Source organism: Nomia melanderi, chromosome 2, assembly GCF_051020985.1.
Source record: "Nomia melanderi isolate GNS246 chromosome 2, iyNomMela1, whole genome shotgun sequence".
Lineage (NCBI taxonomy): Eukaryota > Metazoa > Arthropoda > Insecta > Hymenoptera > Halictidae > Nomia > Nomia melanderi.
The window spans coordinates 10,169,682-10,185,427 of NC_135000.1; the positions used below are offsets into that span (position 1 = coordinate 10,169,682).

General features: G+C 45.1%; 1 protein-coding gene across 7 annotated transcripts in view; it reads right to left on the reverse strand.

Moving 5' to 3' along the window:
• The window catches only part of ckn (CRK like proto-oncogene, adaptor protein), a 29,192-nt gene that overhangs the window by 8,724 nt on the left and 4,722 nt on the right, over nt 1-15,746 (reverse strand). For 4 of the 7 annotated variants that reach the window (XM_076364885.1, XM_076364886.1, XM_031990584.2 and 1 more), the window contains exons 2-4: nt 2,871-3,146; nt 1,818-2,141; nt 202-539 (exon numbers count right to left, since the gene is read on the reverse strand). In XM_076364885.1, coding sequence (XP_076221000.1) covers nt 202-539; nt 1,818-2,141; nt 2,871-3,138 — 930 coding nt within the window. In that variant the 5' untranslated portion in view covers nt 3,139-3,146. Of the gene's footprint in view, nt 1-201; nt 540-1,817; nt 2,142-2,870; nt 3,147-3,245; nt 3,476-5,663; nt 6,225-12,284; nt 13,488-15,746 lie in introns of those variants that run through there. The other 3 variants (XM_076364884.1, XM_031990585.2, XM_076364883.1) reach the window with 3 other exon arrangements.

Consider the following 15,746-nt stretch of genomic DNA (forward strand, 5'->3'; position numbering starts at 1 on the left):
TGTCTTTCTAGTTTAGTTTTATAGTTTCAATCTTACAGTATCAACTAATTTCCTATTAGTAACAGAAAGTATCAGTAATTCAGAAATCGAGTCAAGGTAATCTAAATCAGAATAAAAGCACAGTCCTCAGCCTAGCCAATCGGTATCACCTAACAGCAGTTACTATAGCGTTGATATGCTGAGAAGATGTCATCGATGTACCTGTGTCTGTCCAGGATGCGGTGGTAACCGGGCAAGATCGAGCGGCTGTATACGTTTACCAGCGCGAATATCTTTGACTCTTTTAATAGCTAACAGTAACTTCTTTTGATGGCCCAGCCGCACAATGCCGATGTCCTCGAGATCCTCCCAAGTGAGGGTCGTTACATCCTCGACCGAACGCATACCCTGTTGATGGAGAGCGCCGAGATACTCCTCCAGCCGTAGAAGTCTGAGCCATTCTTCCAGAGAACCGGGGATGTGTTCTGGCAAGCCGTCTCCGATGTTTAAATTATCTATCTCTGCCTTCAGCCGCTTTCTGTGATTCGGCTTTTTAATTCCTGCAAAGCACAGGCGCGTCGATCATTCATTTTATTACCTCTCCCGACGTGGGAGAAGAAAGAAACGCACACATTACGCAAGATATGATACAATGAAACAGGAACAAAGAGATATCTGTTTCCCGCATAACTGTTCTTTATTCTTTAATTGCCGGGATGACTAATTAAGGAAACTGTGACTGGTACTCAATGATCTGTGACACGAGCATGATATCGGTGTCATGCACGTCAGCGGATTCAGATAAAGCTGCACCGCTGTCGAGGGAGGGGGGGACAATAAAATCATGCTCCAGAAAGGTTAAGGCTCACGTCCAAAACCCTTCGCTGTTGTGCCAGCGGCCCAGACTATAAAAGCCTCGGATGTGTCTTCTGTCTGTCTCGTGTGTCCAATAATTCTGGTCACTCGTTCCAGGCGCATTCCGCGCGAGCATCGCCGCTGGCAAAGAGGCACTCGACCGGGGGAAACAACTGAATTTCATATTATTTTAATGCGCAGTTTACAATTTTCATCGGACACTCTGTGCCAGGGCTGGGATGCAAGTGACAGGAACCAGCAGACATAGATGCAGACATGCATACACCATACATACATACGTACATACATACATATATACATGGAGTACTGTGTATAATCAATGACATGAAAATCTGCTCGAGGGGAGCACGTCTCCTCTTTCTCGCACTTACGCGATCCAGCTATACGCACCTTCCAGCCTCCAGCTAAGAGACAGTTGGAGACGCGTTGAGAAGAAAAGGGGAGTCGTACACCCCTCGAGTGGCAGACTTACTTGTCACCGTTCGTACCTTCGTTTCGCAAAAGAGTCGCCTGTGTTACCTCACCGGTGGAGCGCAAATATAACTGTAGTTTTGACACTAGAACCACCGGATGGCTCAAAATCAGCTTCATTTCATCTTCCCCGGTTGTTCAACGGATAACAGATTCTCTGAGAAAGTACTAGAGAAACTGGTTTAGCGATACGCAAACTGAATTGCAAATTATCTGAAGTCTCAGTGATTGCACTGTTCAGGTTTCTGTAGAACAATTCAACTGATCGGTGGTTCTAGTGTTAAGTGTGTAACGTTCATGCGAGCGAATAAAGAACGTTTATAATCTAGAATTGTTATGATGGAAATACGATTGGTTCCGAACAGTAACGCAGAGAAACAGTAATGTTTGAAGTGATTATTCTTTTGGTATGACTGTTGTTCAGTTTATCGAAAGCATTCCATTGGAAATGATGGGAAGTTGGACAGGTTTTCGAGCAAGGATTTCTCTACCTATAGCTGTTAAGTCCTCCGGTGTCATACGCGTGATAGTAGCAAGATCATAACCAGCTGAAGCAAACAAAGGGAAGTATTCCTCGAATTGAAGTTCAGTCAGCCAAGCATGAACGACGTCGAGATCCGCCGGTCTGTCCGGATGACTGCCCAGTGAGCTTATTGAACATCTGGGTGACGAAGCGAGAGCACCGGGTCCTCTAGGACCCAGGTGATATCCGGAAGCTCTGCCAGAGTCCAATGAAGCTGTGGAATGCCTGGAACCAGAACCTGATCCTGAACTGCCTGGACTGTCTCTGCCGGGGCTCTGAGTCATGTCGATTCCTAAAAGGAAACAAGTATCGTCAAACAAACGTTCCAAGTTTTCCAGTTTTAGAAGGAAATAAGCCAGTGTCCTGGCTGAGATCCTTCCTTGTGGTTGCTACGGGCAACGCGCCACTCGAATATTTCAACATTTCTGTTTCCCAGTGATTCAAGGTTGACTGTATCTATTCTACAATGATTCAAAGTTGACTGTTTCTATCTTACAATGTATCAAAGTTGAACGTTCCTACTTCACAATGAATCAAAGTTGACCATTACTATTTCACAATTATTCAAAGTTGACCATATCTATTCAACAATAATTCAAAGTTGATCATATCTATTCAACAATAATTCAAAGTTGACCGTTTCTATTCTACAATGATTCAAAGTTGGACGTTTCTATTCAACAATAATTCAAAGTTGACCGTTTCTATTCTACAATGATTCAAAGTTGGACGTTTCTACTTCACAATTATTCAAAGTTGACCATATCTATTCAACAATGATTCAAAGTTGACCATATCTATTCAACAATGATTCAAAGTTGACCATATCTATTCAACAATGATTCAAAGTTGACCATATCCATTCCCCAACGATTCAAAGTTGACCATTTTTATCCCCCAACGATTCAAAGTTGATCATTCCTATTTCACAACGATTCAAGGTAGACCATATATCTACTCTATAATTCGCAACATTAAAAACTATTTGACAATATTGAAACCGATTGGTCGATGGTAGCACCTTGATCCTCGGCGTGGGCGTACTTCCCGACCACCGGTGGGAAAGCGAATCCTGGATGAGTAAAAATCGGGCCGGGACTCTTTCCAGACGGCATCCCGTAGGAACCATCGTCCGTGTTGCCCGGACCGCTTCCGGCAAGGAAGCAGCTATCCTCGCTGCTCGCGTAACCAGCGGAACCAAAAGAGGATCCGGAATGCCGAAACACGTCTGGCACAGCCGGCGGTGCCACTTTCTTCGCCTGTGTCACTGCTTTGGACGGCCGGTTCATGCCGCCAACTGCAAACAAATAATGTCCTCTCTTTATTATCCCATCGTTTATTCGACAGTTCACTCGAATAACCCGTCAACGACGGTAATGCGACAAGTTACACGCACCGCTACAACCGACAATGATAATGCAGGGCTCCTTTCTCTCCGTTACACGCGTTGATTCGACTAATTTCAAGGAAACGGTTCAAGTATCAACAATTTTAACACTTAGCCTAAAAGCAACTACGACCTCCTCCATTATCTTCAATTGAACTCATTCAATTCAGTAAAAAACTTCATTTATTTCGTAGCAAGAAGCATACTTGATGAATTACAAGTAATCACTTCAAGACTTACTAAACAAAAGAAAAACAGTAAAACGCACGTTGCTAAGTGAAAAATGGGAGTTCCTCCATTCTTAGTGTTAAATTCCTTCACATTCCCCCGAATAATAATAATCTTTCCCTAAGCTAAATAAAGATAATACTATTACCAACTTAATGCTAAGATTACTATGCTAATATTCCTCCGATTCATTTCGATTCATCTAAAACTCATCAAATAATTACTCTTTTGTATCGCTCGTCTATGCTGCCTTTCTCTGATCTAAAGTTTGGGAGTATCTTTCGATTCGTGTCGATTTCTATCCGACGACGGAATTTCCTCCGAGTTAAGAAAAGGTATTCGCGTTTTCAACCGGCTAGAACCGCGCTGCACGAGGGGTGCTAGAGGAACGTCCAACCGGCAGTCGCCTGGTCTCTCGCGGACCCTATTGAATTGCTTCCTACTTTAACTGCATTAATGGAACTAACTTGCTGTTCGAGTCGCTCTAACGGCTTATTTATTTATTTATTCACTTAGTACTTATTCAATGTTAGATCGCGGCGCTGTCGATGAAAGATGATCCTCGAGGATCTTCAATACCGTCCTCGGTCTTTATTATTAATCGCGTCGAACGCCTGTTAACAATGCATCGATGATATTCGTGACTTCGACGCACTTGTCTTGGGCTCGTACGAAATCGACCTAACAGTTCGTACAATCGCAACGCATATGGCGCGACTATTTCTGGAGGAACCGGCAAGATGTTTCCGGTCTTGAAGAGAACCACCCCTCGGCCATTCAACAATTTCGCCGCCTAAAAATACCGTTTTCCCTTTCGTTCATCGAACATTTTCGATGGCTCGCAACAGAGGATCCGTTTTTACTCTTACGGGACGTCGAAACTACAGTATTCTTCAACCCCTTTACGATAACGATCGTTGATGACGATTTCCATGGAATCTAATGCTCGAGTGGCATTTGAGACAAACTGAAGTGAAATTCTTACAGTAGAATAGAATACGAGACACTATTAACCCTTTGCACTCGAGAGTAAAACTATAAGATCCGTTTTTACTCTTATGGGGCGTCGAGACTTCTACAGTTTTCTTCAACCCCTTTATGGTAACAATCGTTGATGACAATTTCCATGGAATTTAATGCTCGAGTGGCATTCGAGAGAAACTAAAGTAAAATTCAATGCTCTTACAGTAGAATAGAATACGAGACACTGTTAACCCCTTGCCGTACAATGACGAGTGAGACTCGCGATGAAGATATCTAGACTAATTTAACAACAATCGATGTTATTCATTACCCACGGATCAAAGCAAACAACTATTTTGCTATTATCATTGTAGTACGTTCAAATAAAATTTCCACTTGAAATAGAATGGATAATTTTGCATTTCTTCGAAATTGTCGATAGTAAAATGGTACATCAGCTTAGCGGTGAAAGTAAATAGTACGACGCTAAGGGTTTAACCCTTTGCACTCGTTTCTCTGAGAAATTATTATAGAAATTCATTTAGCACTACGCAAATTGTATATCAATTGAAGTCTGAACAGATGCACTCTTGGAGTTTCTATAGAGAAATTTTAAAAGGTCAATCGAAATGCTCGGTAGTTTAGTGTTAAGCTTCAGCCCTTAGCAGTCCTATGCCTCGACATTTTATTCTATTGTAACCTCTACACCTGTTTTAACAATTTTAAAACTCCGAAATATTCTCGAATAAACAAATATAGCGTGATATTAAGCTGTAATCGAATGAACTAACGTCGACGTGAACCTCAAACTGAGAAACCAATAGCACTTCGGACCGCAAAGGGTTAGTGTAGTAGTGTTACAACTTTGGAAACGCCCTTAACGCTACTAGCAGCCGAACGCTTTTAGAACGTTTCTTTCCTAGAAACTAGGACATCCACTGAAATAACCAGTGTTACTATTCTTATGATTGATAACGTGATAACGCCAATGAAAAGATTCCCCGTGAATGTCTCGAGGCATCGATATATTCGGAGGAACCTCTGACAAAGGTGAATCGGCAACCATCTTAGTCTCCGTTGCGATTCGAACGTTCGATTGTCGTCGTCCTGGGGGGAATGAAAAACTACTTCGAACCGGATCAGAGTTTTCCGAGAGACGGTGAACGAATGGAAAGGCTGTCCATCGGACGGGGATGAATAATCGCGAGGATACTCGTCGAGCACGGGTTTGGCGACCTTGAGTGGCAAAGAAAAGAGCCTCCGGCAAGGATACGGCACTGCGACACGCGAATTTACGTTTGTGTCTCCGTGCACCCACGATTCTTACTACAAAGGGCCGCCGTTTCATTAACCGAGGCCGAGTGACCAACAGAACTGCGCACGCGCTCCCGTTATTAATCAGGCCATTAGCGTTTACGTCGATTAACAACTATACCGCCGCGGCTGGACGTCCCCCTGCGACAATGGGATCGACGGATGCGCTGATGTTCCTGCGATAGAATCGTTTCGGCTCGTCGTCTAGAAAACTGCGATCGTTTAACCCTTTTCACTTGAGAGGTGACTCTCGCTCATCACTTGATTTTATATAGTAAAGTTGTAAAATTTAGTATTTAACCGTTCGCGGACGAACGTCGACGTTTCGGCGAGATGAAACTTCCTTGAAATGTACAAAACCTTCGGCAGATTGAGCGAAATTATACATGGATTGCTTAATTAATAGAAGAAAAGTATACTACGCGCCGATCTCTTGTTGTTCGACTAGTTAAGTCATTTGTTACTTAATGTTACGAATATAAAGTCGCGAATAATTGGATTCCCATCGCAAATACATAGCGAACGTGTTAACGAACGTTACTCGACTTATTCCAACGTGCACAGAGTTTCCGAATAATTACGGAAAAAGCAGCGAGGAAGTTCGATTCGTATTGGTTCGCTGGTCCGCGGAGGAAACCAGTAACGCGAGAAAAGCTTCCTCGGCGTCAGGCATAATATAACACGCTGCAACCGGGACACGAACGATTCCCATAAGATCGTGTTGCTGCCGAGTGTGCAACGCGTTCCCGAGATAACAGCGCGGATAACTTTCAAAGCCGACTCGATCGTCCGCCGCGCGACTCGATATTAGCGCAATCGAAATCCAAGCGAGATGGATCGCAGCTCTTACGGCTTGGCCGTGGTCCGACAAGTTTCGAGGAGGGAGAGGCGAGAGGGCACGGCCGCTGTAGTCATGGCAACAGCGACGCCCCAGTTTCGGAAACTTCTCATTGGCCGAATTCCGCAGCAAACGGGAACAATTTGAATCAAACGGAAGAAGACAGTCGGATAGAACGACAAAGAACATGGGCATACCGACCGTTGCACCAGAGTTGGCAATCGACGTTACTTTCTGCAGAGTTTTCATCGACGAACAGTAAATTGGTATCGAAAATCGAGGAAGACGGAAACCGAGGAATCACGCGTGTTACTGCCAACTCTCGTGCAACGGCCGGTACGTGCCACGGGCCTTCGGGTTCGCGAAAAGGAATGTTCCAGCGCAGTCAGCGCAGTCAACGAAGATACTCGACACGGAACGCGGATGTGACTTCGTGAAACGCTCGCCGCGGAAAACGGAGAACGCACACGACACGCGAGCCGCGGATAATCTCGTCCCCTCTGCAATTATCGATTCGAAGCTGACCAGAAAACAGGCCGAACTGATCCCCGACCTGTTCCCATACGATTCATCGTCGATAGTTCGCGGGAGACGGAGATTCGATGTTCTTCGCGGGACGTCAGAGACAGCGAAATCGCAATTTTTTCTAAGGAGACGTTCGTTTTTAAAGGAACAACGTCGATTTCTGGTGAATCGAGCTGGAAACGTTCACCGGGAATCTCGTTCGTCATTCCATGGCGAGCAGTCGTCTGTATCAAAGCGAAAAATTGCAAGGCAATGCCAGTTTGCGGATTGTAGGACGGTTCGAAACGCAGCGTGCGTTTGTTCGGTCACGGTTTCACCCTTTGATTCTTCAAAGAACACGAAACCATCAGCAGATTCGGCCAAATTACGTAACGGATGCTTAAATGATAGAGGAAAAGGAAATTACGCACTGATCCCTTGCTATTTGAGTTATCAAATCATTCGTTCGCAACTCGGTATTGAAAATATGAACGTTTGATCTCAAAACGTCGACGTTCGTCCGCAAACGGTTAAGGGATGAAATCATCCTGTGGCCGGTTCAATAATTTTGTACAGTTCAACGACGGTTCTAAATGAAACGACAGCTCATCCAGAACTCGATGCAATCTTCAATTAACGTCTACCTTGATCGCAAGACTGAACATTTCTCTAGGAAAGGAACAGGAATCGTCGGTTGGACACGTGAAAATCATCGAAGTCCGCGAACACGTGGCCAATCGTTTCTAAATTGATCGGGGATCGTGTAATTAACCGAAAGTTCGAGTAACAGGGCCGCTGTTCAAACGGTAAAAATGAAAACGCGACTTCCAAGCCCTGCGGACTGGCCGAACGAAGAGGAGGAGAAAGGAAACGTGAGCTGTCTGGGGTAGGAAGAGGGGACACGCCACACCGTAACATTCGATACACACACGCGGAGGAATAATGCTGTATAAAGAACCGATGGGGGCGTAGGGCGCAGCCGGAGGATTAGAGTGGCGGTTAAGAGGGCTGGAGAAGAAGAGGAACCGGGAGGACGCCAGTTAGAAAAGAAAGAAACGCAGAGACAAAGATCGAAGGGAGCGAAACAACCGGAGAGAATCACCGGAGAAAGGAATCGATACACGTCTCAAAAGAAAAGAGTACATTGACGCGCCGAGAGTCACCTAGGCTGAACACCGAGAGCCTGAACACCTAGGCTTCGTTGCACAATCACCCGTAATCTCGCAATATTCAGCGAATTCACAATCCGAAACCGTTCGAGACGTTCTCGTTCGATTCAACGAGACGGAGCGAAGATCTCGGTGGTGACTTCAACGTAGACCCGAGCTGGCTGATTCAACAGTAGAACTAGTCTCTTACAATTATCGAAAAGACGTTACTTTGCGAAATTAACGAAGAAACTCACTTGGTAACAGGCAAATTGAATTAGTCAATTGAATTGTCTCTGTTCTTAGAGTATCTATAGAAAAATTTGGAAACTACTCGGTAGTTCTAGCGACCCCTTTTGTCCTATGATTTATTTCTAAACTGCCATCCATCCATTTGTTACTAATAATTTATTGAAAATCAGAAGATTTCAGTCTTATTCTATATCAACGTGTGCTCTAAGGTGTGATAACAGAAGAGTAATATGTAATTTGCATTCAAACGAATTGGCTATTATATTTTCTTGTTAAATTCTCTGTATAGGATCTACCTTTCAGATGAAAGCTCTACCTAATTTCTTCGAACTAGAAATTCATTGTCGCTCCGGTAACTTAAGATCTTTCCAATTGAATGTACCGTTCGAAAGCACCCGACAGGGTATTAGCAGGCAGTGCAAGACCTTATCAATCGGTGAGGAAAATTGCCACCTAAAATTTCGAAAGGATCAGCGTTTACGGGCACTTTAAGCTCGTTAGACGGGCCGGACGCGAAGAATTCGAAACGGAGCACGGTTCGGTTCAGCTGCCGCCGCCGCTGTTGATGATGCGATCATATTATACGAGCACTGTTAATAGTGATTGGCAGAGGCGAGCCGAACGGCGCGCTGCACCAGGCAATCGTATGGGACGAACGTTTGCTGACGTAACGGTGTCGCCGCGAGATGATGATACAGCGAATGGACACAAAGGACACTGTGCAGCGTCTTCCTATGCTGGCTAGGCTGTCCTAGGCATCGGCTCGATCTACAAGGTGCCCGGATATTCGCGAAACCGTAACTTCCCAACGAAAAATCGCACAACGCACCACCTCGTCTCGTTTTCAAGCCTGAAGCTTCCACTTTCGCCTCCCGTAAGTCATTTCTTCCTACGGTGATTTCGCTCGGCGCGACGAATGGACGAGCAGGCGCGCGTTTCCCTCTCCAAAATTGTCGAAATTCAAGCTTCCCGAGTCCCTACGGGCGTCGACGAATTTTTTCCGAGGCTAAATCCACCACGGACCAGTAGATTGGAGTCTCCCCTTTACAACGACAGCTTGAAACTTGATCTACGATTTTTTTTCGCCATTTTATCGAAGTTTCATGGAGCACGCGACCTCTCCGCCGCTCACCTTGCGTTATTGTAACGCCAGGGCGTACTGTTCTCGTTCGGGGTTCGATAGAACGGAGAAAAAACTTCGTGCATCGAATTCCAGGGGATTGTTGGAGAGGGTAGACTCCGATCTTCGAATCTGCAGCGAAATCATTGCCGAATAAAATTGCTCAACGTCTCCAGGAACGTTCGAATTGGAAAAATCATGAAATTGGATTTGCCACGATATTTCTCGATGCCCTCGATTCGATTCCTCTTGAAATCATACTCGAGTAGATCCTCGCGAACAGATTTCTCCGAAACCATTGAAAACGCGGATTCTCCCTTTGTTTCCTCTGGAATTTTCGCGAGTTGGATGGGATAAGGAAGGTGAAACGATATTCGAACAAGTCGAGCGGGTAATTCGGTTTTTCACCGACACAGAAATAGCTTCGCAGCCTTAGTGAGAAAGTAACGATGTCGTATGCGGCCTCAAGTTATTACTTATCGAGATATTATTAGAACTTTCACTCGAGGCGGTGCTTCGAGTACTGGCCGTTATAGTTAATACGAGCACGATAACGTCTCGTAAACGATAAGCTCTATTAAAAATATCTCCGCAAGTATTGGGTCGCGTGGAATTCAGCTGCCGATTCGAGTACAATCGCAAGAGAGAGAGAGAGACGGGGGGGGGGGGGGGGGGGGGGGGGGACAGAGAGAGGAAAAGAGGAAGAGAGAGAGAACTGGGACATCCGTGTTCCGATCCCATTTTCACCGGATTCCGATTATTCCCTTTTACCACCATTAAACGAGAGGAACAGTGTAGACTCGAGTACTACTTTAAGCAGCGACTAACACTTAATTCAATACCCTATTTATTTGAAACTTCGAATGAAAATTCGCAAATCGATTCGCAATTAAGTGATTCGGAAATCAAAGAGAACAATTTCAAACTGTAAACATTGTATCCTATCAAATTGTTTGAAATAAATCTTCTATTGTATTCGAGATCACAGTGAATTATCTATTGTTCACAGTGAATCGGTTCGGAGAACATCGTTAGAAAGACACAGACGGTTTTCCGTGGTAAACGTTGAAATAAATCGGTTCGGACGTGGCTGGATTGAAATAGAACTGGCGCGGTTAGTCGCCGGTCACAGGGTACAATAAACGGCGTTTAGAATCCCATGAAAGGAGTCGAATGCCGCAGGTAGACGGACTACCTCTCGAGCAGCAGATCCGTGTACCCGGTCTACGACAGATACACCTGTTGGGTCAACGAGTTTACGGCAGGCAGTGTGACGACTTGTCAGACAGAAGCTCGGGACAAGTGTGTCAGAAGTTCGGCGGAGCGATCCGACGAAAATCGTCCAATTAACCCCGTAATACCGATCACGAACGACCATGTCCGGAATCGGCGAGCATTATCTGTCGGAATACCCTATCTCGGTTATGTACACCGTTCCTTCATTTTCTTTCGCACAAAAGCGTTCTCGCCGATTTCGAGCAACAGGTTTTTACCGCGTCGCGTAAATTAGAAATCGAGCAATTCGATCGGATCGCGAGGTTGAAATTGAAATTGAAAACTAAGAAGAAAGATCGACACGTTCGCGAATGCAAGTCGACGCGTCGACTTTGTTCATTGACTTTTCCGATGCATACCGATCCTCATGACGCTACGTAGGCCGCAGGAAGGATTAAGTAACGGCCGGTTAATCTGAATAATCATTCCCCACGAGACCGACGATTCTCTGTGCCAGAATCGTCCAAGGATCGCTTCACTGATAGAACTTCGATGTTCGAATATTAGCTCGTCGAACTTCACGGCGAAACCGATCGGTCCGTGTATCGGATTGCACGGGAAATCACGAAATCCGTCTATTAATCGAACGAAACTACTTGTAACAGGATCGAGATGAAATATCCCTTCTAAAAGGGTGAACCGTTCGCCATCGAGGATCGATGGAACTTGGAAAAACTCGTTATTCGAACAATGAAATTCTAGATTCGCAGGTTCGAGAATAAAAGACATTAATACGTTGAATGCCGCGGAGGTCACTGGTGACTCCGGACCAAATCGAATTACTATCTCGCTGAATGAAGCGATGCTTATTTGGAAGCGTGCTCGTATCAGAAATAACGCAAGCTAAATAATTGATATATTTTTCTCCATTTCGTATATTTCCCAGCGTTCAACGTGTTAACCCTTTGCAGACGAGTGTCTACATTTGAGACGAAAGTTTCATATTTAACCCCTTGTCCTTCAACAAATATATGTATATTACTTAGTTCATTCGAATGCAAAGTAAATATTATTCCTCTGTAATCAACTGTTATACTTAAAAGGAAATATAGATATGCTTAGAATTTTTCTCTTTTTCCAATAAATTATTAATGACAAAGTGGCCGTATCAATCAGATATCATAAAGAAATATAGATAAAAGAAATCATAGGCCAAGGAGTTAAAAAGCTAAGTCGTACGAATGATTTCATTCCTCGAACAGCAAGATAGTACGTAGTTTCCTTTTTTCTATTAATTAAGCGATCGATAAGTAATTCAGCTTCATCTGAAGGTTCCGTATATTTTATAGAATCTTCGTCCGCGAAGGATTAATTAAGCAACTGATAGGTAATTTAGCCTTTCGTGTATCCAAAAGAATGCCCGTCCTCGAAGGGTTAAAATTAGTGTGCAGGCCCGGCGCACTTACGGTGCATGAGGTTCCTCCAGCTGCCGTAAATCGCCTGTATGCACTTATCGAGAGGAGTAGCGGACAGCGGAGCGGTCGTTTCGCGCGCGGTCAGGTTGCCCTCGGACCGGCTACGGAACAAATTGCCGTTCCCTATCGCGAGGATCGCCGGGTTCCCGGCGCCATTAGCGGCGTCCCGGCCGCTGGGCTTGGTCCTGGACGCCTCGAGGATCCCGCGCGGCAGCCAGGCCTCGACCGCCGGGTCCCGAAAGCTCTTGTACGTCGAGGACAATTTCTTCGAGGACTTCTGTAGAAAGCGTTTACCAGGCGGCAAAGGCGGGGGACCGAGGCAGCTCGTGACAGCAGTGATCGCCATTTATGGTACACCTTGTTTCTTCTCCTACCGGCGCGCACCGAGACTCTCTCCTCCACCGTTCGACGACTACCCTCGAAAAATTACTTCTCTCCTAGGCTACTTTTCATTCCTCGATCCGCGCTTTCCTCCTCTTCTTACGATCGACACTTCGATTCACTCTTTCGGCTGTTACCAATCGTTCATCTAGAATGGAAATCTTCTCGAGACTTCACTGGGGAGACACACTACTGGCGATACGGTTGCTGTTCCTAGGTAATTGCTGATCGGTTGGGTCTAAGACAATCGGAAGGTACGACTACCCGACTTGTTCCTTTTCAGCTGAATTCGAGGATACTAAGATCGTTCGACGGTAGAACTAAAAAATCTGTTCGATCGAGTAACAGATTCTTCGAGGTTCGAAACATTCGGAATGTTCTTCGATCTCCTAGCGGAAGCTGGAGAATCGGTTGCAGGTCACTTCCAGGAGTACACAGCGTGTGAATTTCACTGTCGCTATTCTGAATATTCTTCCAAGTTCTCCACTGAACGAACTGCGCCGATCGTTGGTCACCGATGTCCTCCGGGAGGACGCGTCAGGGGATACTGTTCCTGATGCTCGGCCGAGCGGAATAGTCCAGGGGACAAGGCGCACTGTCGAAAAACCACGGCACAGGTTCGGGTTGGCGACAGCCGACGACCGACAGCCGACAACGGCGGCCACCGCGCTCTCGGTCCGTCGCTGGCGAATGCAAAGAGGCGAGGTCGAAGGTGGGTGGACGAGTTTCCGGAGAACGGCGTAGGTCGCCCCCCAGTAATGCTTCCACGCGTAGGTATCCGAAAGCGCGACACGTGAAACAACTTTCCACGTGGAAATATTAAAAGGTACTGCCCGCAGAAATAGATCCACGGGGCGGCCGCGCAGTGGATATCTCAGGGTACCTGCCGGCCGACCGTTTCACCACTTTGCTTCGAATTACGCGCGCGAGGATCTCGGGATAAATCTTCGAGACAATTCACCTTCCGATCGCTTTTTCTCTGGCTCGTTCTTCCGAATAGAATCTTGTGTCTTATTACTCTGCAACTTTATGGTTCACTCGTGTAATCGTTTCCTCGGCTTTCCAATCTTCGAGTCTTTATTAATTCCAGAATCACTTGAGAAACTGATTCAGCGGTGTGCGAGTAAAATCACAGGTCAACTGAAATCTCAACGGCTGCACTCTCGGAGTTCCTGCGCAAATGGAGAAGTCGATTGTCGGACGATTCTCGATTGAAAACTGAATTCACGCGTCCGAGTGTTGAACGTTACACTTATTTGATTAAGATACCTCGATCCCCGTCGCGTTAACCATTCGATTATTCAGTCGCACCTTTCTATTTTCTAGATATCGGAGCTTCGAGTCGCCATTCGAAGGGTACTAAATAATAGATTTCCCTGTGATCGACACCGACAAATTAGCGGGTCGTAAAACTGATTAATCGAGTCTTCTACTTTTACTTCTCCTCCTTCTTCCTCTTCTTCTTGGTCTATGACCTTGGACGTCCTCGAACCCGAAAGTCATTGTACGCCGTCTTAATTCATTCAATTACTGGGTATGCAAAGAGATATATATTATTCGGGTTGAGCAAAAACTGGATCTCGCCGATGACCGTTCCCCCGGCGACCTTGAAATGTTCCTTGACCCTTCGATCCGCAACCGGAACAATGTCGTTCGCCGGATGTTCCCAGCGATTTTTCTCGCGTCCGTATCCTTTGTCAGTGAAAGTGCCGGAATTACCCGGTTGATCCGTATAAAACGCCTCTACACGCGTAAACCAGCACTTTTATGGGACAGGAATTCACATGATTACTTTCTTTGCACTGTCCCGCTCCCCTCCACTCTCCCGCCGGCCACCTCCTCTCCTCCAATCTTCTCTTTTGCGATCCTTTATCGAGCCCTTAACGCATTCGCGAGCCAGTCATTCTCTATGCTTTCTGGACAAACAGAGTTTAGAGGTAATCCGAAAAATACTTGGAGGCTGATTAGATCGGTGTTTCTCAAACTGTGCTACTTACATGCACCGCTAATGGCACGTAACGTTAATTTCGCTGGTACAATTTTCACGAAAAATATTACTGATTCATTTCAAATAGTTTGAACAATTCGCTCAAATTATCCAACACCTTCAAACGCCAAACGGTTAAGCGTTTTACCTTATTCGATGGAACAGCAAACGTTCCGGTTGATCTTTTTTCAATTTTTCTATAGAAACACTCAAAGTAAATCGTTGAGAATGTTCACTGGCTTCTAATTCAGTTTGCGTGTTGCCGAATGAACGTCTTTTAAACATAATGCCAATAGAAGAGTTGGAGAATAGATGATTCTCAGCCATCCGGTAGATCCCGCGTGAAAAATTCCCGGGGCACGTTCGGCCCCGAAAAAAACTCGCCAACTGGAATTTCCGGGTAACCAAAGTTTCCTTTATGAATTCGCGCCGTTTCGAGGGGGACATTCCAACCCCCTGCTCACACATCATTAAAGTGCTTCATCAGCACCGTGAGAATGAAAAGGCATACCAGAAGGAAGAAGCCATATCAAGTTCAGCCGGATGTATCCTTCGCAGGAAGAAAACTTAAGGGAAAAATGTCTGAACGTCAACGTGCACAAGGAATTAAACGTCTTCCCGTTTTCCATAATTTTTCGAATGGGCTTCGTCGCATTTTAGCACTGGAACTACTGGTTGCATCGAGACGACCTACTTTCCTTTTTCTAATTACTCAAAGTATACGGATGATCTTCTGAAAATTATTAAATAAATTGGTTTAGTAATTGTTGGTCATAAAAACGAGATCTTATCATTGTCTATAAAATCATTATCGAATTATATGAGTTTCATTGAATGTCAATAATAAATTAAAATATATTTCTCTGGTAAACTATGAAAACGTTTTTGCCAGACAATTGTAAAATATATTTCTATATCTCTCTATTGTCCGGATTCAACTAAAATCTTGATGTAAGAAATTTGATGTAAGTTATACTAATTGCTCGGTAGTTCCAGTGTTATAATAGCGTATCTATTTGATTTTTCCTAGGCCGCGAACGGGAAATGTACGTGACGCTTCGCAGTCGCTCGGACCACCCTGTATA